Source organism: Glycine max, chromosome 6, assembly GCF_000004515.6.
Source record: "Glycine max cultivar Williams 82 chromosome 6, Glycine_max_v4.0, whole genome shotgun sequence".
NCBI lineage: Eukaryota > Viridiplantae > Streptophyta > Magnoliopsida > Fabales > Fabaceae > Glycine > Glycine max.
The window spans coordinates 5,986,105-6,008,705 of NC_038242.2; the positions used below are offsets into that span (position 1 = coordinate 5,986,105).

At 29.9% G+C, this 22,601-nt stretch overlaps 2 protein-coding genes across 4 annotated transcripts; one reads left to right on the top strand and one right to left on the bottom strand.

The window, feature by feature from the left end:
- Positions 1-7,289: 7,289 nt before the first annotated feature.
- LOC100777622 (putative UDP-sugar transporter DDB_G0278631-like) lies at positions 7,290-10,917 on the bottom strand. 3 transcript variants are annotated; one of them, NM_001254115.3, is made up of 8 exons: positions 10,667-10,893; positions 10,440-10,538; positions 10,123-10,228; positions 9,779-10,024; positions 9,348-9,458; positions 9,091-9,249; positions 8,129-8,272; positions 7,290-7,904 (listed from the first exon to the last, which is right to left on the bottom strand). In NM_001254115.3, exons 2-8 carry the CDS (start codon positions 10,478-10,480, stop codon positions 7,740-7,742), a joined length of 972 nt encoding a protein of 323 aa, NP_001241044.1. In that variant the 5' UTR covers positions 10,481-10,538; positions 10,667-10,893; the 3' UTR covers positions 7,290-7,739. The 3 variants fall into 3 exon arrangements, with proteins under 3 accessions (NP_001241044.1, NP_001401398.1, XP_014631632.1); NM_001414469.1 differs by having other exon boundaries at positions 10,440-10,581; positions 10,667-10,892; XM_014776146.3 differs by having other exon boundaries at positions 7,522-7,904; positions 10,440-10,917.
- A 2,602-nt stretch (positions 10,918-13,519) lies between these two features.
- Positions 13,520-20,916, top strand: LOC100777108 (RNA-binding protein 208). Its single transcript, XM_014776231.2, has 13 exons — positions 13,520-13,680; positions 13,849-13,993; positions 14,906-14,967; positions 15,232-15,334; positions 16,498-16,574; positions 16,886-16,947; positions 17,065-17,152; positions 17,373-17,448; positions 17,809-17,839; positions 17,935-18,057; positions 18,812-18,897; positions 19,879-20,052; positions 20,285-20,916. Exons 2-13 carry the CDS (start codon positions 13,883-13,885, stop codon positions 20,597-20,599), a joined length of 1,308 nt encoding a protein of 435 aa, XP_014631717.1. The 5' UTR covers positions 13,520-13,680; positions 13,849-13,882; the 3' UTR covers positions 20,600-20,916.
- The last annotated feature ends 1,685 nt before the right edge of the window (positions 20,917-22,601 follow it).

The window sequence follows — 22,601 nt, forward strand, 5'->3', positions numbered from 1 at the left end:
TTGCATAAATAACCTCAGAATGGGGGTATATATATCATGTGATGTTTATTACAAGCTTGGAAGTTGGGAAGGTTAGAGTAGGTAACTGACTTTTTAAGATATTTAATTTAAAGAATAAATGGAAGATTGATGTTTATTTTAGCCAACAGAGTATACTTATGGCATTTTTTTTTTCTTTTGCATACTGCATTCACGTGGAAGATCAGTCTATATACTACTTACTAGTTGAGAAGATGTACGTCATGGATTAAAATGAATTTTATATTAACAATCAGACGTGAGTTTAATTTGAGTTAAATATATTTTAAATTTATGTAAATTAATAAATTTTAATTTTATTTCTTATAAAAGAATTGATTTTTATCGTTCAAAGAGTTCAAATTTATTTTTAGTCCTTATTATTATATGACACTTGTTAACTGCTTATATATTTAGTAGAAGGCAAAAAACATCCTTGTCTATGATACAATGTCAACATGTAATACTTTAAAAAAATATAGATCCCTAAAATAGATATAACTTATCTACCTTAAAATGAATTTTATAGACCACTCTCTTGGTTATTAGTTTTATATTTTTGTATATTGTTTAAAAAAGATAAAAGTTAAAATGATATTTCAAATAATTTAATTTAAAAATTATAATTCATATTTTTTTCTTCTCTAAATGTTTCCAATATTAGGGAAAAATTTGAGAGGGGTTTCAAAACAAACCTCCCTTCATTTCGCCTTTTATATCCTTATCGACATTTTGAATTAAATAAAGTAAAATTAAAAATAAACCCCCCTCTCCTCTTCCAGAAATTATTAATAAAATCCTTGTTTAAGACCCTTATACTATTATTGTTTATTAATGTTTTTTATTACAAATAAAAATGATTAAAAAAATAAGGTTTTAGTTAACTCTTGGATAATACCAAGGGAAATATTTTTGACAAAACAAGTCCTTCATCTCATTATCTTGACTTTGTCTCTTAATTATTAATTATTCTATTATTCTCATTCTTTTTGTGAATCTATTGTTCTCATTAATTAGCCTTTTCTAACCAAATTACAGTCTATTATATAATATTATAAATTTTAAAAAATATTTATAAAAAAAAATTATAACTTTGTCACTAAAATTAATAATGTCTTAATAAAAGTTAAATAGATTGACTTTAATTCATCGATTAGAAATATTAAATATAAATTAATATGATGATTTAATGAATAATTTTATATTTTAGAAAGTTTAAAAATAAATTTTAAATTAAATTATTATAATTTAAATAAATTATTTCAGTGACTTTAAAAATATATCATCTTAAATGTCTTCATTTTACTCCTAATTAAAAAAATAAAAACAAAAAACTAAACACTAGATGCATATATAAACAACATTTTCGACAGAAACTAAACGTGTGTGAGAAATGAATACAATAAAAATATTTCACCAAAATAATACTAATTACAATAACACTAAAAGGAGTAAGAAATTAAAGCATGTCCACGCTTATCCAAAATTCTTTATACTAGTCAAACCACAAAATTAATCAATAATATATTTTTTGCAATACGATTTGCATATAATCTAAAACCATCAAAATTTTGGGTTTTGGTATGACATCAAATCAGAGAGACTAATTTTTAAGGCATAAAAATTGTCGTTTTATCCCTTTTTAATAAAATATTTTGACCAAAATATATTTTTTATTCTTTTTTATTTTTAGTTTGAATTTACTTCTTTATATAAGTTTTAAATTTTTCATTTCAGTTCCTTAAAATATCATTGTTAGATTAAATTGATTTTTTCATCAATTTACCGTACTATAACTTGACTAGCTTGGTGTACGTGACATATAACAAATTATAAAAAAAATGCCATATCAAATAGACGATTGTAATGTCAGACAAAATTAATACATAATTAGTGTAAAATATCATCGACACGATCAATTTTAGTTTAACAAATACAATTTAAGAGAACAAAATAAAGTTAGGACACCAAAAAAAGTTGTATGATATCATTTGTAACAGGAGTCTCATGAAAACTTTAGTAGATCTATCTGGCTTACTTGCATGACATGTGATACAAGATTGGCCCTGATAGTCTATAATCTTAGCTGGGTTTCAAATTTCAAGTGTGAGTGAGAGAAACAGAGAGGTAGAAGCTGTTATTGTTTGGCCATTCAAATTCTAATTTCTATCTGTAAACTGATACTCGTGCACTGTGTGTTTCTGCCTTCTATCTCAGTATAGCCCATGTGTGTGTGGCACTGGCCTAATTTCCTACCTTTCTCTCTCGCATCAATTATATGCGTGCGTGGGTTTATATATATATATATACTTAATTATACACAAGAAACTATAACCCAAAAATCATACATTAAGGAGTAGAAATCTTTAAAGGACATTCTTGGGATTTGAAGTTAAGCTAATTTGCAAGGTATTTAAATATCAACTTGTTGACATCTTAATAAATTAATCAGTTCCTGATTCAGTGGAGTTGAAAATTTTTATTTATTATAGATTAAATTAGTCTAGTTTCATCATTGTTACCTTTTTAGTCCCTATAATTTAAATGTGATATTTTTAGTTCTTATAATTTACATTTTAATTCTCTTTTAGTTGTCCTTATAGTTTAAAATTATTTTTTTAATCTTTATAATTTACATTTTAATTCTTTTTTTAGTTTCTATAATTTAAAAATTATAAAGACTAAAAAAGTAAAAATCGTAAAACTATAAAATTAAAAAGATCACTTTTAAAATTATGAAGACTACAAGAAAATTAAAATATAAATTTTCTAAGAACTTACAAAAGTAGAAATGAGCAGATGAACAGGTTTTTTTTTGTAAATAATAAAAAAAAAACAAATGAAAGGTAAACAACACTCTCCAGAGTTAAGAACGATAAATTAGTAATAATTGCTAAGCAATATTAATCAATGATAGTTTACTTTTAACCCTCAACAATTAAATAAATTTCCTGCCCTGGTACTTATCTTTATTCCTACAAATAAAAAATATATAATTCTTATCCTACGACCTTATTCGTAATTAAGAAGCATAACTTCCCTTAAAGTTAAGCTAGATTCGAGTTTTATATATACGTTAAAAAAGAAAGAAAAGAAAAAAAGACTTCATTAATGAGTTCAGTGATTCAATTCAAACTAGTAAAGGGTTTAAGGAGACGTATAGATATGAAATTCTTAATTATCTTAAGGCAAGAGGAAAATCTGTAAGATAATTATTTTTTATATAGAATTCTTCTCATTCACTAACAATACTTCTAGTAGTTGTAAAAATCAGCTTGGACCTGATAGTTGGACTGGGAACTAAAAGTATAATGAGTCCAAGCCGCTCATTAGATTGAATATGACATTGACCTAGTTTAAACTCATTCATTTTGTGATTGAATCGATTCGGTTGAACTATTTCTTTTTTTAAAAAAAAATGACAAGTTTTAATGAAAATACAACCAAAACAACATACCAAGAATTGAATCAAAGACCTAAACATTATTTAGTAAATCAACTTTTTACTAATAAAGTTATGACACAAATATATATATATATATATATATATATATATATATATATATATATATATATATATATTATGTTATCTATTAATTTATTATTTTGACTGGATCGATAATCAGTTTGATTTTTATAACACTAATAGACACTTATTTTATTTTTTAAAATTTTGAAAATACACTTGTTTTTCCCCATCTGGTGATTAACAAAAACAGGTTCTATACTTTTGTTCAGTTTTCTTGTTTATATTTTGGGGCGAAAAGGCACTGACGCAAAGAATCTAGTATGTAAAATCTAGCCTCTAGTCTAGCATGTAGAGATGGGGGCAGCTGAATTAAAATTTACACTATTCTGCCTTTTTTGTGTCTAATATCCTAAAAGATCATTTGGAGAATGAAAAGGTTCATTTATAATTTAATCAGTAGAACATTAATAAAAATTATAAAATTTTAGAAACACATCACGTACCCAGCAGCCTTAGTTTTCAAGAGAACCACAGACAGTGCACGAGGTAGATGGCAAAGATGGCACAACAAAACCTTAATTGTATGTAATATCTTGTATTCTTTCTTCGCTACATTTTGTGCTTCATGGCCTTATGGACATCACCAGATGTGTGTCCCAGTACTTCCCTTACCTTACCTTGCATTTTATTATTCTTATCTTAATATCTTAACTGTATTTTCAAAATAAAAATCATATGGAGGATGACCAACGATGTATAATTCAAGTTTGTTAACGAATAACGATTAACGAAGGTGTCAATGACAACATTATTAGGCTGTGCACACTAATTGGGTTTGGTTCAATTAATGCCACATGTCTCTCACATTATTGCAATCTACATTAGGAGTGTGGTGGTGTAGGAGAAGGTTTTTTTTTTTTTTTTTATCCGCCGTTTTTAGTATTGTTTATTTTTTGTTAGTAAGATATTTAAATTTTTATTTTTTTTCTTCTTTCATCATTGTACCAACCTTAATTATATCTCATGGTCCATGAGCATGTAAATGAGAATATATGAAAAAAGAAGGTAATGATGGACGATATATGTTTTAATTTTAGCCTTAATTAACCCATCTCCACTTAATTTACACGTTAATTTTAACCTGCATTGAAAATTTGCAATACTTTTAACCTGGCAAGACCCAATTTCTATAATTAATAATCAGTTTGGTTGCTTTTTTTTTTTTAAGAAGAAAAAATCTTATGAGAATGTATTAAAAAAATGATAATATTATTTGAGTTTAATATACTGACCGTCATTCAATAATAAATTATCATTTAAATTATTTCAAGATAATTATTTTATTAGTCAACAAATTTATTATACACAATATATTAATATATTATGATTGAATGATTATATAAATTTTTTATTCTACCAATATATAATCCTTTTAATTTTCTCATATTATTTTCTTATACTTTTTTCAGACATATTTATTAGGTGAAATTTATGTGGGTGAACCCCATTTTTTATTTAATGAGTTTTATTTTTAAACTAGCGAAATTTACATAAATTTTAACCAATAAAAAATAATATATAAAAAAATTCTTAAAAACGTATTATTAACACTCTTGGTAAGTCCATAAATACTAAACTTATAAGGAATTAATCATATGACAACACTTACTGTTATAAAAATGAGAACAATGCAAATGGGTTATTAATTCTGATTTAAATAGTTAGAATTAAAAAATAATTAAATATACATTTTCTAAATGGTCACATCACAGTTCGTGTAGAGAACATATGTAATCAAAATAGTTCTTATTATAAAAATGTGTGAGAATCATAAATTTAGATTATACAATCCTATATTTTATTTTTTAAATTTTTTTAGGAAATAATAATAATAAACCGTCAAAGGCCTTGGAAAAAAATTCATGACTACCGTGTACAATGACTTTAGAAAAAAAATCCAAATTTTGGATACAACTCATACAAGTGTTAATTAGAGATTTATCTCAATAAACTACATAATAAATATACGCGTTAAAGGATTACTCGGATTAGCTATGTGAAACTTTAAGTTAAACAGCACCATCAATTTTAATTGTGATGTACAGGAAAATTTAATTGTATTTGACATTTTAACATAATTGCAACGTATTGTTTAGTCAAATATATAATTTTAAATTTATTATTTAAATATAAAATTTCATAATTAAATTATATTTTAAGTCAAACAAAATTTTAAATTTATTTTTTAAATTAATTAATTAATTAATATTTTTAATAATTATAAAAATATAAAAAAATGTATCAACAAGTGCAACGGGGTGGGGGTTCAGAGGCAAGGCAGGGAGTTACGTACTCAATTTTGACCCCACTTTTTTTAGTTAGGAAAATCCAACCCTAATCCTAAGTAGGTTTTTCTTGTTAAAATTAGATCAAAGTTAAAGAGGTATTCATGGGTTCAAATTTATTTACCGTGCCAAATTGTTGTGCTTGTTACTAAATTTTTACTTTCATATACTCGTTTTACTTCTATAACATGGACAGAAAACCATTAAGGTCAGCCTAATGGTGGAAGATGTAAAATAATATGCATAAGACCCTAAGTTTAAATCTTAATGCAATCATTATAAAAAAAAATATAAGCAGAAAATGTTTGACACCCATAATTATACTAAAAAAATAATTTGTTTCTATCAGATGGACATGGACAAAGTGCTAAGGAGAATGCTGGGCATATATGAAAATAATTTGTTTGAAATAATTAATTTTTTAAATAGTTATTTTAAGATATTTTAATATAAAAAAATTAATTAAATATAAGATAACTAAATATCTATTAATTATTTTGTATGTTCCTTACATTATTAAATTAAAATTACATTTAAAATTCAAAATTTATTTGGTTTAAAATCAAATTTCATTATATTGATCAAACTGCCCTTTAATAATATTTTTCATTTTTTTCTCTCTACTTTTATATAACCAGACAAATGAAAATAAATCACTTTATAGCATTTCGTCTTAAGTCCACCAATCCAAACAATACAAAATTTCACTAATAAGTCACTTAGATTAATATTTTTTCTATTTTTTCTCTCTCAATTTCACCTCCTATCAAATCAAATGTTAGTTAGCAAAGTAATGGACGAAGTTCCTTTTTTTTTTGTCATAATTATGCTTTTTGCACAGTCAAATTGTATGTAATTAATTTTTTTGACAGATTGTATGTAATTAATAAAGTATTCTATTCATGATGTAATTTTATCAGTTAACTGTATCAGGCACTATTTCTTCTCTTTAAATGTTTTTTATTTGGTATGTATTCATTTTCTCTATTTTACAAATGTTTTGGGTTCTTAATACTTTTTTTTTATACAGAATGGTTCTTAATATTAGTTTTTTTTTTTTTTTTATTTTACAGAAGGGGTTCTTAATACTTGTAAAATTTAACTTTTTTATTTGCTTAATTTGTACGAAAAATTTATTTTATTTAAACATTTTTTTTATAATTAAAAGGAGCTTCAAGTATTTTAATAGAAAGACACATTGTAAATAATATCTCCAATAGTTTGGTAGAATACATTACATCAATTAGAAAATTAGAATTAAAATCAAGTAAAAAAGTAAAATGGTAGGAAAGTTGGAATGTGGTTTTGTAATTATGCAATATATAAAATTTAGTTGTCAGAATTTTTATGTTTATTATAATTAAAGGAAATATATAAAATTTTAAATAATATTAAAAATATAATCGAATTATAGAAATTTCTCCTTAAACATAAATAGTGAAAGCACAGTATAATTCAATGAAAGAAAGTTTCCTGTTTGAAGTGCTTATAGATAGACATTTAAACGTCATTAAAGAATACAGACCAAAACAATTACTGATAATAGTCAAAATTGAATCGAAGAAGCAAGCCAGGACACGCATGTACATTATACCACAAATACAAGGCCCAGCATAGTTGACCTCAATTTCTGTGTTGAGAGAACAGTGCATAAAATAAAAAAGACACCCTACAATATTCTGGTACGCATTGGAATCACAAGAGTTCAATTATTTTACTCAATTCCGAATATCATGTCAGTATTACTACATCTTAGACTCAGACTATGTGAGCCTGCAATTACTATAAAATTATAAGGAAAAGAAAACCAAAAAAACTAAACTACCAGTGTTTACAATCGTAGTAAATCAAAGTAAAGAAACATTCATGAAACCGTTAGTTTTCACCACAACTTATCGATGCCACTTCTATTTACGATGAGCCTCCACATCTGGTACTAGCTTCACCGCCTTACTTTTTCTCTGGTGATATTTAGCATATGAATACCACACACCACCAGCTGTATTGATAACCAATCCACTCACATTCAAAGCATGGACTTGAACACCACCCAGTAAGAAGAAACCAAAGGTCTGAAGAAACAACAAGCAACAGATTTAATGCTTGCAGTTAAAACTAGATATAAATGAACATAAAGGGCATGCAAGTCAAATAAATTACTAACTAGTAAGTACTAAGACAAGATGCATAGATATGTATGACTATGAATATTCCGGGCCAGGACAACAATTTCAAATTCAAGTTTTTATGCTCTGACAAATTTTCTATGGCAAACACAGGATCACTCCTAGCTTACCGTGGAAACAACCCCTTTGAGAACGCCAACAATAGTTGTAGTTAAGGCTGAATTAACAATTGTACACAAGAACATGGTGAAGTTGAGAATGATGCCCATCACCAATGAAAGAATCAGGATCACCAAAAATGAGAAAGAATAACTCTGTAAAGGAAAGCAAAATATTAGCTTCGACATCAATTTATCACTAAATAAAATATGACCCAGCTATGCCATATCATCAAATACATGCAAATTTTTAGCTTTTCCGAAATATGTTGCAAGCTTTGGCTCCAGTTGTCAACCATCACAAGGAAGTTTTATGATCCTTGAATTATTCTCACAAAATGATCGCTAAGAAATACACTTTGCCAGCACTTTAATTTAGGAGAATTAAAGAAACTGAATCAAGTAATCTATTAATTTAATTTATAATTGCATCTGGTATATTATGAAAGGACAAGTGTTTTATGAATGTGAAACAGACCCAGATCATGCCAAAATCAAAAGCTGCTGCCTTGTCTTCTTTTCTACCACACATCAAGTGATCTCAGCCTCACAAGTACAACCCCCACGCTCTTTTTCCTTGATTTTTTGTTACATGCCCAATCCTAACAATCTCAAAGTTATCTACAAATCCCCCAGGTCATGATTGTTTTGCAAGAAATGAATCTGCTAGATTCTGATTAATATTTTACAATGGACCAATACATAGAAAATTTGCACAAAACTACTTAGCAGACAATATCAGTTAGAAGAAGAGAATAACAATCATAAGGAAATGAATGAGTACATAACTAACATATTTGCTGTTTGGGATTAACTACACTATCACTGAGGCTTTTAGCAGTTCCTTGAGACAATTGAATTTATTTGATAAGAGTATATAAAAGGACAAAAGATTTAAAATGTCCAAAAATCCAATTCATGGTAGTGTAATCATGAATCCATTCCAATACCAAGAACCAGGTTAAGATTCTGACCTTTGCAAATAATACGGATAAAGAATTTGGGAATTCCCCAGTGGCTACGATGAGAAACATCAAAAATGGAAGAGATAAAAAGCTGTTATAGAACATGATTTCCAAGGATGAAAGCCCATCCTCAGCACCAGATTTTTCCACCAGCACAAGGTACATGGTCTGCGTATGAGTAAGCAGCACTATGAGCAAACCATGCACAATTACTGTGTCCATTACTCCATTATAAGATTAAGAACTATGATATATCAGCATATCACCTGGAAAAAAACAGAAACAAAGGCCATGCTATACCCAAAAAGGTCAAAGGAAAAATCTCCAAGGGCAGCAATGAGAACTCCAGCAGCAGTCAATATCACTGAAAGAGCCACCTGAAATTTGAAAGAAAATTATGTATATAAAGATGTCTCAGCTCCAGAAAGGAAAAGAATAAAATGCTACCAATCATTATAATTAGCACCCCAGGCTAATCAAATGACTCCTATGCAAAAGGCAACAACTATTTCAATTATCATTTAAATTCTGTTACCAGTGGCTTTTCTCCCTCTTTAAATGCTACAAATTCTTTTCTAAGAACCCCATTTGATCGCTGTGCACCTTACATAAACTATCTTGATAAGGTGATAGAATAAACAAAAACTTGACATTAACGATAAAAATAACTGAATAAGAAAATTATAACAGCCTGTACCTGAGTTGTAGGTTTTCCTTTTCCAGAGAAACACCCAGCAACGAGTACAGCAAGTGGCGTAAGCCTCTTGATTGCAATATACATAGGGATATTGACTCCTTTCAAACTTGCCAAAGCAAAAGCAACATTGGCATTATAGAAAATAGAGAGCGGGAGCAGTCGCTTGGCCGTTGTCATATCCAGTTCTCTTGCTTTCGTGTATCCCGTCTTTCTACCAAAGTGAATAAGCAAGGTGGTAACCAATTGCTAAAAAAAAGACAGATGCCGTTACTTAACATCCATAAACAATAATCAGAATAACCAAAGGGGCGAGGTTATGTGTATTCTTTGATTGGCAACAATACCTGCAGAGTGAGGAGAGTCATTGAATATGCATACTGCATAAGAACAGCCTTGTTGATAAAAACCATGGCCATTGATGTAAATCCATATGACACAGCTGCGAACAAACTATGCGAAAACAGAATAATCACGGTCATCATATTCATAGCTTAGCTAGCCTTGAATTAATAATTCGTAATTTCTAGCGATTGAATGTTGAACAATAAATATTATTTCTGTTTGTAACAGACACGTTCACGGTTCACTACGACTAGAGATATTGAGAATGAAAAAATCGGATTAAGTGAAAAGCAAGTAAAGAGAGAAGCATATGAAAAACCTTGAAAAGGAGCTGGTATCTGCATCGGCACGGATCTCCATGAGTAATTAATGGCGAAAGCAAGATCCGATCCGATCCGATCAAATAGTAAAACAAAACCTAAACCCAAAGTCAAGCTTTCAAAATCAGATCGAGCAAAGGTCTAAGAAAGAAAGAAAAATTAGTAAATGAGGTGATTAAATGTAGAACAAAGGGATGAGAAATGAATGGAAGAAGGATGGATTTACTTGGTAAAGGAGAGATTACATGTCTGGATAGCGAAAGGATAAGGAAAGAACTAAGAAGTGATAAGGGAATAAAAGGAGTGAAGTTGGAGAGATAATAGAAAGGGAAAGAGAGAAAAGAGTGAAACAGCTGGCTTGGTATCGGCATCTCACTCCCCAAGTTGGAAGTTCCCTAAAATCCGAGCACGATGGAGACTCGCGTCACTCACTTCGCACGCACCAACCTCATTACCATTTGCCGCCTTTTTCGCTCCAATCCCCAACCAATAACATCCAATCAAAATATAACTTCATATTCACATTAGGATATTCCTAAGTGGAAATTATGAACTAATTTTTCTAGGAATTGTTTGGTTTCTTGTTTTCATTTTTATTAAAAATAGAAAATAGTGATAAAAATATGTTTAGTTAGATTTTTAAAAATATTTTCAGTGAAAATGAAAACAGAAAATAACCAGTAAATAATACATTCTCGTTTTCAGTTGAAAACTAAACATATTTTTAGAATTATAATATTTTAAAAAATGAAAAGAGTTTTCAAAAATAAAAACAGTCAAAGACACCCTATATTAAAATTCTTCTTTTAAGAAATGCTTTTTTTTATTATTAAATGAGTCACTCAACTCATGATTACATATTTAATGAACTTCATCTTCCATCCATGTCTTATGAATTGGATAAAATATGATTAAAATGCAATATCTTACTACATATATTTTGTTTCAATTAACATTTTAAAATTTATTTTTTGAAGGTAAATTATTTTAAAATCTATTTAAAAAATTATTTTAAAACAGACGCATATGTATATTTGTTAAGATGCGTTTTTTTAGTTTAATACATTAATGAATTATACAGTAACTCAGAATTATTTTAATATGCATTTAGGATCTAATTTGTTAATGTATTCAAATTAAAAAAAAATAAGTAGGTATGTTTTAACATATTCATTTATAGAAAAATTAACAAAGTAAGTCTATTTATACATTCTTTTATGACAGTTTATTGTGATGATCAGAGAGCTTGAAGATTTTAAAAATAAAATAAAAAATTATTAAAACAACTTTATTCTCATAATTTTAAAAGTTAAGATATTAAATATGAATAAAATATTAGAAAATTATACATATTAATCACGAAAATTTAAACAAGATGACTCAAATGACAAATTAATATTTGAACTACTATGGTTTCTCTATTACTTTTAAGTTTTAACGATAAGTCTATAACTAAGCATAGTTGTGATAAATGAAATTGTGAGGTCTAGAAATGAGAGGAATCTCGATAGTTGAAGGTAAAAGAGATTGAATTTATGCTAATTGCTACTATTATACTAAAAATTTACAAATAATACAAAGAAAAAAGGTCAAAAATTTATTGAATAAAGGTTTAAGGCATTCATGGAGAAGCCTACTAAAGTAGCGTGAAACACCAATAATAACCTTGGAAATTATTGTTGTTACTATTAGATGGTATGGAGTGATAAATAATGTGATAAGTAGAGTGTTTAAACATTCTCAAGAAGACATTAATTACCTCCTGAATGTGATTAGACTAGTTTTGGTTACATGTTTAAATGGAAAGATTTGTTAAGCAGATAAGTTATGATAGAGTCAATGTTTCTTTAGTCTATTTTTAAAAACTTAAAATATTTAAGGTGTTTGGGTGTGATTATCTTGTGGTCATGTTAAGTATATATATGTTGAAATAGCATGTTTATAATTTGTAGTCTTAACATAAGGAGTAGAATTATCCACGTTTAGTTTTTTTAATTCGAACCAAATTGTTTTACAAAAATTGTCCAGTTTTGTTTTTTCTTAAATGATTAATTTTGCATGTTTCATTTCGATTTTCTTTTTACACCCCAAGCATGGTTTGTTTGTTTTTTCTTTCAATAAATTAAACCAAACCACTTCATAAGAATAATTTAGTTTGAACCAATTAACCAAAACATTTTACAAAAATAGTTTGGTTCAATTTTTTCTCAAACAATTTGGTCTTTTATGACTTTATTTGGTTTGGTTTTAGAATGGTTGGATTCGGTTCCATTTTTTTTGTCACCCTACTTAGGACTAGACCTTTCTAACTTCTAAGTGTCCACTTCAAAACAATAATAAAATATATTTGACTAACATTTGTCAAATTCACAGTATACTAATATATGTAATGGTTTGTTTAGTAAAAAGACGATTACGTTTTGAGCATATGTTTTTAAAATATTTGAGCAAATTATATCGATACTCTCTGAGGTTATGTCAAATTACACATAAGTATACTCAATTTTTTTTTCTCCCTATACAAACCTTCCTCACTTGTTTACAAATACTATTACATCGACACTCCTTTTTATGTTATACATCTCCCTTAAGGTTTTATAAATATTACAGTGTATTCATGTAAGAAAGGCCACGGTAAAGATAAAAAAATAGAGATATTTTGTGTAAATGGACAAAATTTTAGAGAGTATCAATGTTATTTGCTCAAATTATTATTTATATTTCAGCACATGATTAAATCTTTGATTTTGATAAGACGCAATCCACATCGGTCTTGATGGATATGTTTGACTTATAAGTAATAAGAAAATATATTTAGTTAACTTAAACTTGTTATTTCATTTAACTAAATAGGAAAAATATTTCATATAAATTAGTGTTACATTAGTGGTGATTTTGTTAATGTTATTATACTTGCATGACATATGATGTCATCTTTTGTTGATGGTGCATGACAGTGCCATACATGATGTATGATGACATCATCATTAATTTAGTTTCATGATACATACCAGTACCGTTAGGTGTGATAAAGAGCCGGTAAAAGTAAAACGGGTTTACCCGATTTGGTGACGCGATCCGGGTTAAATAAAACACAGTGGAAGGGCATGAGATTGGCAGAATGAGGTGGGAGGATTGATTGAGAATCGTTCGAGACTGCAAAATCCAAAACCAAAACCAAACACAACACAGCATTCGTCATTCACCGCCTTGTCTCGTCTTCTTCTGTCTCCGAACACGGTCTGCAAAAATCAAATCCATTCCCCTTTTCAATCTATTTCGCATGCGCTCCAGATTTCAATCACCGATTTCACCATTATCATCATCATTATTATAATTATTTTCTCGCTCGATTTGTTTCAATTACGAAATAATCGCGATAATTATTTTTTTTTTTTGTTATATCAGGAATCTCTCTGAATCGCGGGATTAAGAGAGGAATATGCAACAGAGGCTTAAGTTGCAGCAACAACAACAAGCCCTCATGCAGCAAGCTTTGCTTCAACAGCAGCAGATGTACCACCCTGGCATGCTCGCCGCTGCTATGTCTCAGGTTAATCAACCTCAAATTCATTCCCTTTTTTTTCAATTAACGCTTTCGACGCTGCATTTCCCTTTCGAATTTGTGCATCGGCGACCAATTGCATTTGCGTTGCGTTGTTCCATTTCCTTATAAGAAGAAAATAGGGCTTCTCAATGAAAACAAAACATGCAATTCGCGTAATTAGGGTATCCGTGTCGTTTTTTTTTATTTGTTTCCGATTTCTCAATAAGTTTATTTGAGGCCATTTCACAATTCAAATCCTCGTACAATACATTTGATATCTTTTTTTTGAAAGATCAATACATTTTATATCTATAGTGTTACTGTTTCCTTACTCTCTTACATGAATAATTTATGATTATCGTGTTGTTTGTATCAACTTTATTTGGTGCATATCCATCTAGTTTTCTTTTTCCATCAATGAAATTGCTTCTGCTGCGGTTTATTGTTGTCATTTAAGGTCTCGTGAATTGTCAATTTGATATAATTGTTGCTTCTGTTACTGACTAGTGTATTATATGTACTAGTGTATTATATGTATGTATTTGTGATTTGCAATTATTTTTGGTTCCGAACTTTTAGGTCATTAATGTGCGCCAGTATAATGATTGCCAAAATGTCTTTAATCAGTCAAAGTCTACGAAGATATGCCAAGAATTTTTAACTTGTGGACCCATAACGCATAGGATGGTTGTCTCATTTAATGGTTGAACTGTTAAAAAATTGTTTTTGATGATGATATGCACTAAAATTGTTTTATGCAATTGGTTGATTACGAGAAATAGCTCAGTTTTATACTGTCTCTAAATATTATAAATTCTTTTCTCTCTGATTCTATTTAAGGTTTCTTTCTATAGTTGCTTGGAACTTCTTTCCTTTTCTCCATTTTGTTTATTCTTTGTTGTTTTTAAAATTGTGCAGATGGAGCCTGTTCCAAGTGGAAATTTGCCTCCTGGTTTTGATACGTCTGCATGCCGTAGTGTGTGAGTGTTGGATTTCTTTCGGATTTTAGATGTTGTTTGTCCCTAGTTTCATGTTTGTGCCCAAGTATGAAAGCTTTCCATTTTAACCTAATTCCTAACAACTTTTGATACAAATTTCTTTTGCACAATGGTGTTTTTAACTAATCTGAATTTCTGAGAGATAAGTTTGATGCTACTGAAGTTCAATGTGGTATTAAATCTGTACTAGAAGTCGTATAGCTTTCCTCTTTGACACCTTATTGATCTGAAGCTATGTTCTTTCAGTTATGTAGGAAATATTCATGTAAATGTCACCGATAAACTTCTTGCAGAAGTTTTTCAGAGTGCTGGTCCTCTTGCTGGCTGCAAGCTCATAAGAAAAGAAAAGGTTTGATTCAGTATTCAACTATATGTTCTTTGTTGATGATCATTAATGCTGTTACTATTATTATTACTTTGTTCATAAATGGCCTCTTTTAACAGGCCTTGTCTTAAAACTAAAACAATTCTGTTATTTTTTCTTACTGATGAGTATTTTTTTTTTAAAATCTGGTTTGCATTAGAATTTAGATTTTAGAGCTACTTTACTCTGAATTTCTCAGGGAACTCTTTTAGGAGTCTTTGATCAATCTACAAAAGTGATATGTTTTCAAGGAGTTCTGAGTTGATATGCACCATATTCTGAGAAGGTGCATATCAGTACAAAATTTGTTTGAATGATATGGCGGCCTTTACTAACAGAGAATTAGAGTTTTCATCGTCTCCCTTCTTTAGAATCCTCTTGCTGTGAGGAATGGGGTGGTAATACCATCTTGGTGACGCCTTAAATTTTGACATCTTGCCTATCATAATTTCTTACCAATCTTGGAAGAGTAAATGACTTCTCTAACTTGTAATTGTTTATGGTGAAAGCTGAGAGCTTTTGTGTGAGAGAGTAAATGCATCAGCTAAGATAGATTGCTATAGATCCTGCCTGTGTGTTTTTTTGTCAATAGATGCCAGTCAGTTCTGCTGTGGGGGGTGCACAGTGAAATTTCTCTGATTGTGGCTTTTATGTAGTTTTTGGTCCAACTTATTTTGGGTTACTCTTCTCTTTAAAAGGAGAAGCTAGGCCAAACAGTTTTTTTTTTCTAAAGGAGTTTTTCAAAAGTATCTTATTTAATAGAGAAAACACACAATTTTTTTATTTATTTTAAAAACACTAGTTTTAGGAGCTTTTGTCTTCTATTTCTACTTTTCCTTCTTTATTTCAAATCCCAAGATCCAATAACATACTACCGAGCAAATTTGAACTAAAGTAATTTAAGCTTAAAAGATAGAATTACCAAACAATTTAACTTCAACTTTAAATTTAAAGCTCATATTTATAACTTTAATTCTAAAGTAACTTTTGAGTAAAAAATTAAATGCTACCTTAGTTTAGCATCTGCATACTATATTCTTTTCCCAGTCCTTATTATGTCTAGTTGCCTACTGTCTGTGCTATCTACTATAAACTTGATTTCTGCTTATTTTTTTGCCCCTTTTCTTACTGCAAAATTACTGTTACAGTCCTCGTATGGTTTTGTGGACTACCACGATCGAGCATCTGCAGCCCTTGCAATAATGACATTGCATGGACGGCAACTGTAAGCATTTTGTTCAATACATGTTTATTCAGGTTCTTCAGTAAATCTGCATGTAGGATGTGAACTGGGAAGGCATTTTCCATCTGGATTTTCTGGAGATAGAAGAATAATTATCATTTTCACTTCTATATTCTTTTTTACTGATAGACTTATCACATACTTTGCATTGTACATATTATTGTAATGGATCTACAGATGTATGTTTTAATTAGGCAAATCGTGAGTCATGACAAGTTTTTGAGAGTTTACCTTCACATGTAGCTACTTTGCATTGATTTTTTTTATTTTTTATTTTCTATTTCTGTTTGCAGTTATGGTCAAGCACTTAAGGTGAATTGGGCATATGCCAATAGCAGTAGGGAGGATACGACAGGTTAATTTTAAGCACAGTCCATTTATTGTTGGTTTCAATATTTTGCTTCTTGGGGGCATTCTTTTTCTTTTTTATTTTCAATTGTATATTCCTTTAATTTTAGTTTAAAATCATCAGGGCACTTCAATATATTTGTCGGTGATTTGAGTCCAGAGGTTACTGATGCAACTTTATTTGCTTGCTTCTCAGTCTATCCTAGTTGTTCGTGAGTTCCTCATTGCTTTTTTGTTTTTTTTTTCTTTGTCATGATTTTTTTGGTCACCAGCGCAAGATATATTCTTTTTTGATGGTGACTGTTGTAGTCCTTGTTAGCGGTGACAAGTTGAAGATAGTTGATGTGGGGGGAACTTTTCAACAAGTTACTCAGCCTTGAAAGATGTTTTGGTTTCAGGAATTTACTTTTCAACTTCTCTCATTATTTGCAGTGATGCAAGGGTTATGTGGGATCACAAAACTGGTCGGTCAAAAGGATATGGTTTTGTTTCTTTCCGTGATCATCAGGTATTGCTTATTCTGTGCTATGGAACATACTGAAGAGATGGATCAATGAACCATCCTGAAAGGGGGGGGGGGGGGAATCAAGCTTTCTTAGTAAGCCGCAAAAAAAGAAAGCAATTTCCCCCCAAAATAAGTTAACTACATATTCATTTAGTGTTATAAAGAACCATTGAATTGCTTCTTTTCCAAATTAAACGGGATCAGAATACTCAATGATTCCCACAATACAAATCTTTCATATCAAATGCTATACAAATTGTTTTTACTGCTTTTTTGTTAGATGCTAGGTTGGTCATTGGTGTAGCTACGCTAATTATGTGCTGAATTGATGAAATAATATGCCTTAATACAATTGATATGCAGGATGCCCAAAGTGCCATAAATGATATGACAGGTAAAACATGTTATGTAATTTTGTGCCATTTGTACCCTGCTTCTGTGTCATGTTTTTTGTTCATACCAACTTGTGGCATTTCCTGCATCATATAGGTAAGTGGCTGGGAAATAGGCAAATACGATGCAACTGGGCAACTAAGGGTGCTGGTGGCAGCTCCAATGAAGAGAAGAACAATGACAGCCAAAATGCTGTTATGCTTACAAATGGATCTTCAGGTATCATGTACCTTTCTAAATAGCTAAGAGCCTGAGCCAATATTTGCTAAACCATGAAAATATAGATGAAGGTTCTAGTTTAAATTTGTTTTCTTCTCTAGATCCAGGCTATTTTATTGGCTGGTATTTGGCATTCATTATGTTGAATGATATCATACCGATTGAAAATGTATAATGGAGTAACCAACCACACTTATTATTTAGGATAACATGCATATATTGGTGGTTCTGATTTGCCAGACACAAGCCTTACCTTCTAGTAAATGGCGCTGGGTTTCTAATTGCTTGATTTGTTAGACACCGGTTCTGATGCATACTGTGGTTGTTGTATTATTTACTTCTATACTTCTATCATAACATGTTTAGAGGGTATGGGTACAACAGAATAGCTAAGGTGCTTTTTTTAGTTTGAATGGGATAAGTATTGTGTTTACATATTCTAATATTTGTTGACAATGTGTGTTGTTCACTACTTCTTTGGGATAGTTTTCTGTATTTTTGTTTATAGAGTAATTTAATGATTACAGTGACTGTAATTTCGTATTTGGGATCTCATTAAGCTCTATGACTTTGTGTGCTCTTCTGTTTCCTATGCACTTCTGTAACTTCATTTGCTTCTCTGCTTGCTTCTGTTTCCTAAGCACTTCTGTAACTCCATTTGCTTCGGTTTCCTATGCGCTTCTGTAAACAGGCTGGAAATTTTAGGAATGCTGACATTGACTGATAATTTTAATTCCCTTTTTTTTTTTTACAGATGGAGGTCAAGATAATAACAATGAGGATGCTCCTGAAAACAATCCTTCATACACCACAGTTTATGTTGGCAACCTTCCTCATGATGTAAGTTGTGTGTATTCAAGAATGAAATATTGTGTTTTTTATTTGTACATAGTAAGAACAAAACTATAATTTCATTCTTTATTCACAAATATGGAAAACAAATATTTAAGTATTAGGGGATTGATTTGGTTTAGTAGAATTGGCTTTAAACATAAATTTTGGACAAATTACTGAGGTGTGCATATTTTTCAACATCTGAATCATCCTTGTATTTCTGGTTTTGTTACATTACTTTCAACTTAACAATAATGAAACTAAAGTGCCAGAAAATTTGCATAACATGTGTAAAATAGTTTTCTATTTCAATATTTCCAACTGCATGAATACCTACCTAGTTACATTTGGTTAGGGACAGTCATGCCTTGGCTCTGTCAAGCATTATATTTGACTTGAACTTAAATTAGTGTATTCAAAATTTGAGCAAATTTTGTTGTTGGTGTTGACCCATTTGTCATGTGATATGATATTTCTTTAACTGTTCAAAAGTGTTTTTGAATCTGCCTGCCAATAATGACTTAGATTTCTTTGGAGGCACCTGAGTGTCAGTTTCTCCCTTACCTACCCTTCCCTTTCCCTTCATTTGATATTGGGATCCTGTAACCAAAAGAATAAGTGTCTTCGCTTCTGATGAGCAGTTATCATTGTTTATTTCCAAACTTCAATCTCTTTTACTCTTAAGTCTTGTTTTGGACCTGGCCTCGATGAAGAAAAAATAAATCATCCTGCTGATTTGTGGGCAACTGCAGCTGTATTGGACTGCATTTTGCAGTGTGTTTGATGTATGTGGCTTCCATAGCATTTTAAGGCTCCTTCCTATCATCTACTTATTGATGAATGTGTGCCAAATCTGTGACAGTATGGCATCATATTGGTCTGATCTGAATCTCAGTCTTGGAATTTCTGACAAATTATGATCTGTTTAGTTCACATGCTTCTTGATAAGTAACTTGTCTTCTCTCTACTTGTGGTTTGGGGTCACAGGTAACACAAGCTGAACTTCATTGTCAGTTCCACGCACTGGGGGCTGGGGTGATTGAGGAGGTTCGAGTTCAGAGGGATAAGGGTTTTGGATTTATCAGATACAACACTCATGACGAAGCTGCTCTGGCCATTCAGATGGCTAATGGAAGACTTGTACGTGGGAAGAATATGAAGGTGAGAATTCTTTCATTTTGCATGTATACTTGCACTTACCTTGTTGGGAAGTTAAAAGTGCTTCTGAAACTTGAAGTTTAAATGCAATTCCATGGATGTGATGCACCTCTAACTTAAGCATCATAACACAATTAAATGCATGTTCTTGCTACTACTGCTTATTTTTTTAAGGCTAGAGGTATTTACTCATAAGATTTCAATGAATAAAAGTTATTTTACTTGATTTGTGCAGTGTTCGTGGGGTAGTAAACCAACTCCACCTGGAACAGCTTCAAACCCACTACCTCCTCCTGCTCAACCATATCAAATACTTCCCACTGCAGGGATGAACCAAGGGTATTCTCCTGCTGAGTTGTTGGCTTATCAGCGCCAACTGGCCTTGAGTCAGGCTGCTGTATCTGGTCTTTCAGGTCAAGCTCTTCTGCAAATGACTGGACAACATGGCCTAGCTCCTGCTTCCATGGGCATAAACTCTGGGGCATCTCAAGCCATGTATGATGGATATACCGGTAATTCATCGAGACAGCAGCTTATGTACTATCGTTAACACATTGGCCAGTGCAGATTCACAGTTGCATTGTTATCTTCTGGGGGGGGCTTTGATGTGCATCACATTTCTCTTTGCTTCCCCACAGCATGTCCTTTTCATACTGGGTTTTTTTTTTAGGTGTTGTGGCTTGATATTTATTTTAGTTTTTACGTCGTCGTGTTGTATTTTGTATTGTTTGATCTAACGAGGATTTTATGGCTCGAAAAAAGGTTCTATGTTTTGCTAGAAAGAGAAGCGAATTTTATGATCGGGTAGTTTTCATCAATGTTGTTGTGTATTATATTTATATAAGTATCGACTCAAGTTCATGTTAATAATTCTATGCCTCTTGTTTTCCGCTCGTGCCGTGAAAGGCAGAATATCTGCTCCATGACGCGCTACTGCGTTATATCAGTAATCAGTAGCAGTGGTCGTTTTTTGGAAAAATAAACGTCGTCTTAATTCTGGCTCCTGTCAAACGTTTAGCTTGGGTGTTAACGGATTCGGGTCAACTGAATCCGACCTGACTGAATTATATTTGGTAGAATTAAGTGTCCGGATTGGATAATGAGTTTTATTATTTTAATCTGATCCAATTTATATCATATAATTATATTTATTATTAAATACAAAACATATTAATTTTTAGCTTATATGATTTATTAAGTTATAAAATTAAATTACTCATTTTTTTCTTTATAAAGATGTTCTTATTTTTATTTTGATTTTGTTTATATTTTTTGATGTTAATACAATATTTTTTTATATAAAATAGAATATCCTAATAGTATTAAAATTATTAATTCTATTATTAAAATATTATCATAATTTGATCTTTTTTGTGTATTTAGTCCTTATATATTTATAAAAAAAAGTTTAATTTGAAAAAAATAAAATATGTTAAAAATATTGAGACCCGATTTGTGTAACTTGACCTAATTCATTTATGGTTGGATTGAGTTGGTTCGGATATGTAGATTTTTTTCGCATAAATCTGGTTTAACCCAATAAACTTGATCATATTGGATAAGAATTTTAGAAAAACTTGATCTAATTCTGTGAACACCCCATAGCTTAAACTTTCATGTCTCTTGATTTATCATTCTTGCATGACCTATTTCACTTTGACTTTATATGATGCATCAAAATTATTTGAGATAATTATTATATATAATTGAATAATTAATCTTTGACAGATTTTAGGTGTTTTTATGTGTTGCTAGTTATGTTTTTTTTTTTGTTGAATTGCCAAGTTATTTTTTTTTTCTAAAAAAAATAGTAAATTTTTTTAACAATATGAATAAGACTAAATTACACTTTTTGTCTAGTTTTTCAAAATCATGATTGTGGTCCACTTGGATTTTAATTATAATATTTGGTTCGCTAGTATCATAAATGGGTGATTTTTATCTTCTTGATAAATTATTAGCAAATAATTATGATTAATTGAGTTATTTAGTTATTTATAAATTAATCAAAAATCATTAATTATTGACAAATTGAATAAAAAATTATTAATCTTAATTTTTCATGACACTATGTTTCTCCTCTTATCTGCAAACATCTCTTCTATCTTCACGGTCACATGCGACTCCACCAACAATAACATGATTAATAATTTTTTATTAAATTTTTTTTAATAATTAATAATTTTATTTTAATTTATAATTAATTTAATATCTCTAATAGTCATAATTATTAGTTAATAATCTATTAGGGAGATTAAAATAAAAAATTTATAAAATTAAGAGAAACAAATGTTACAATTAAAAATTAAAGAGATTAAAATCATAAATTTAAAAAATTAAAGAGAACAAAATTATAATTCAGCTGATAAATAATTATATTTTTAACTAGGGGAGTAGCGGAGACGAGGTAACAACACAGCATCCTGCTGTCTTACCGTTTGAGAAACTATTACATGATTTTAGAATACCAGTCTTGATTAATTTTCACCTGGTATAAAGTTAAGCTTCTCCTCTTAGATTGACAAAACTGATTGTATTACAAAGAGACTGAT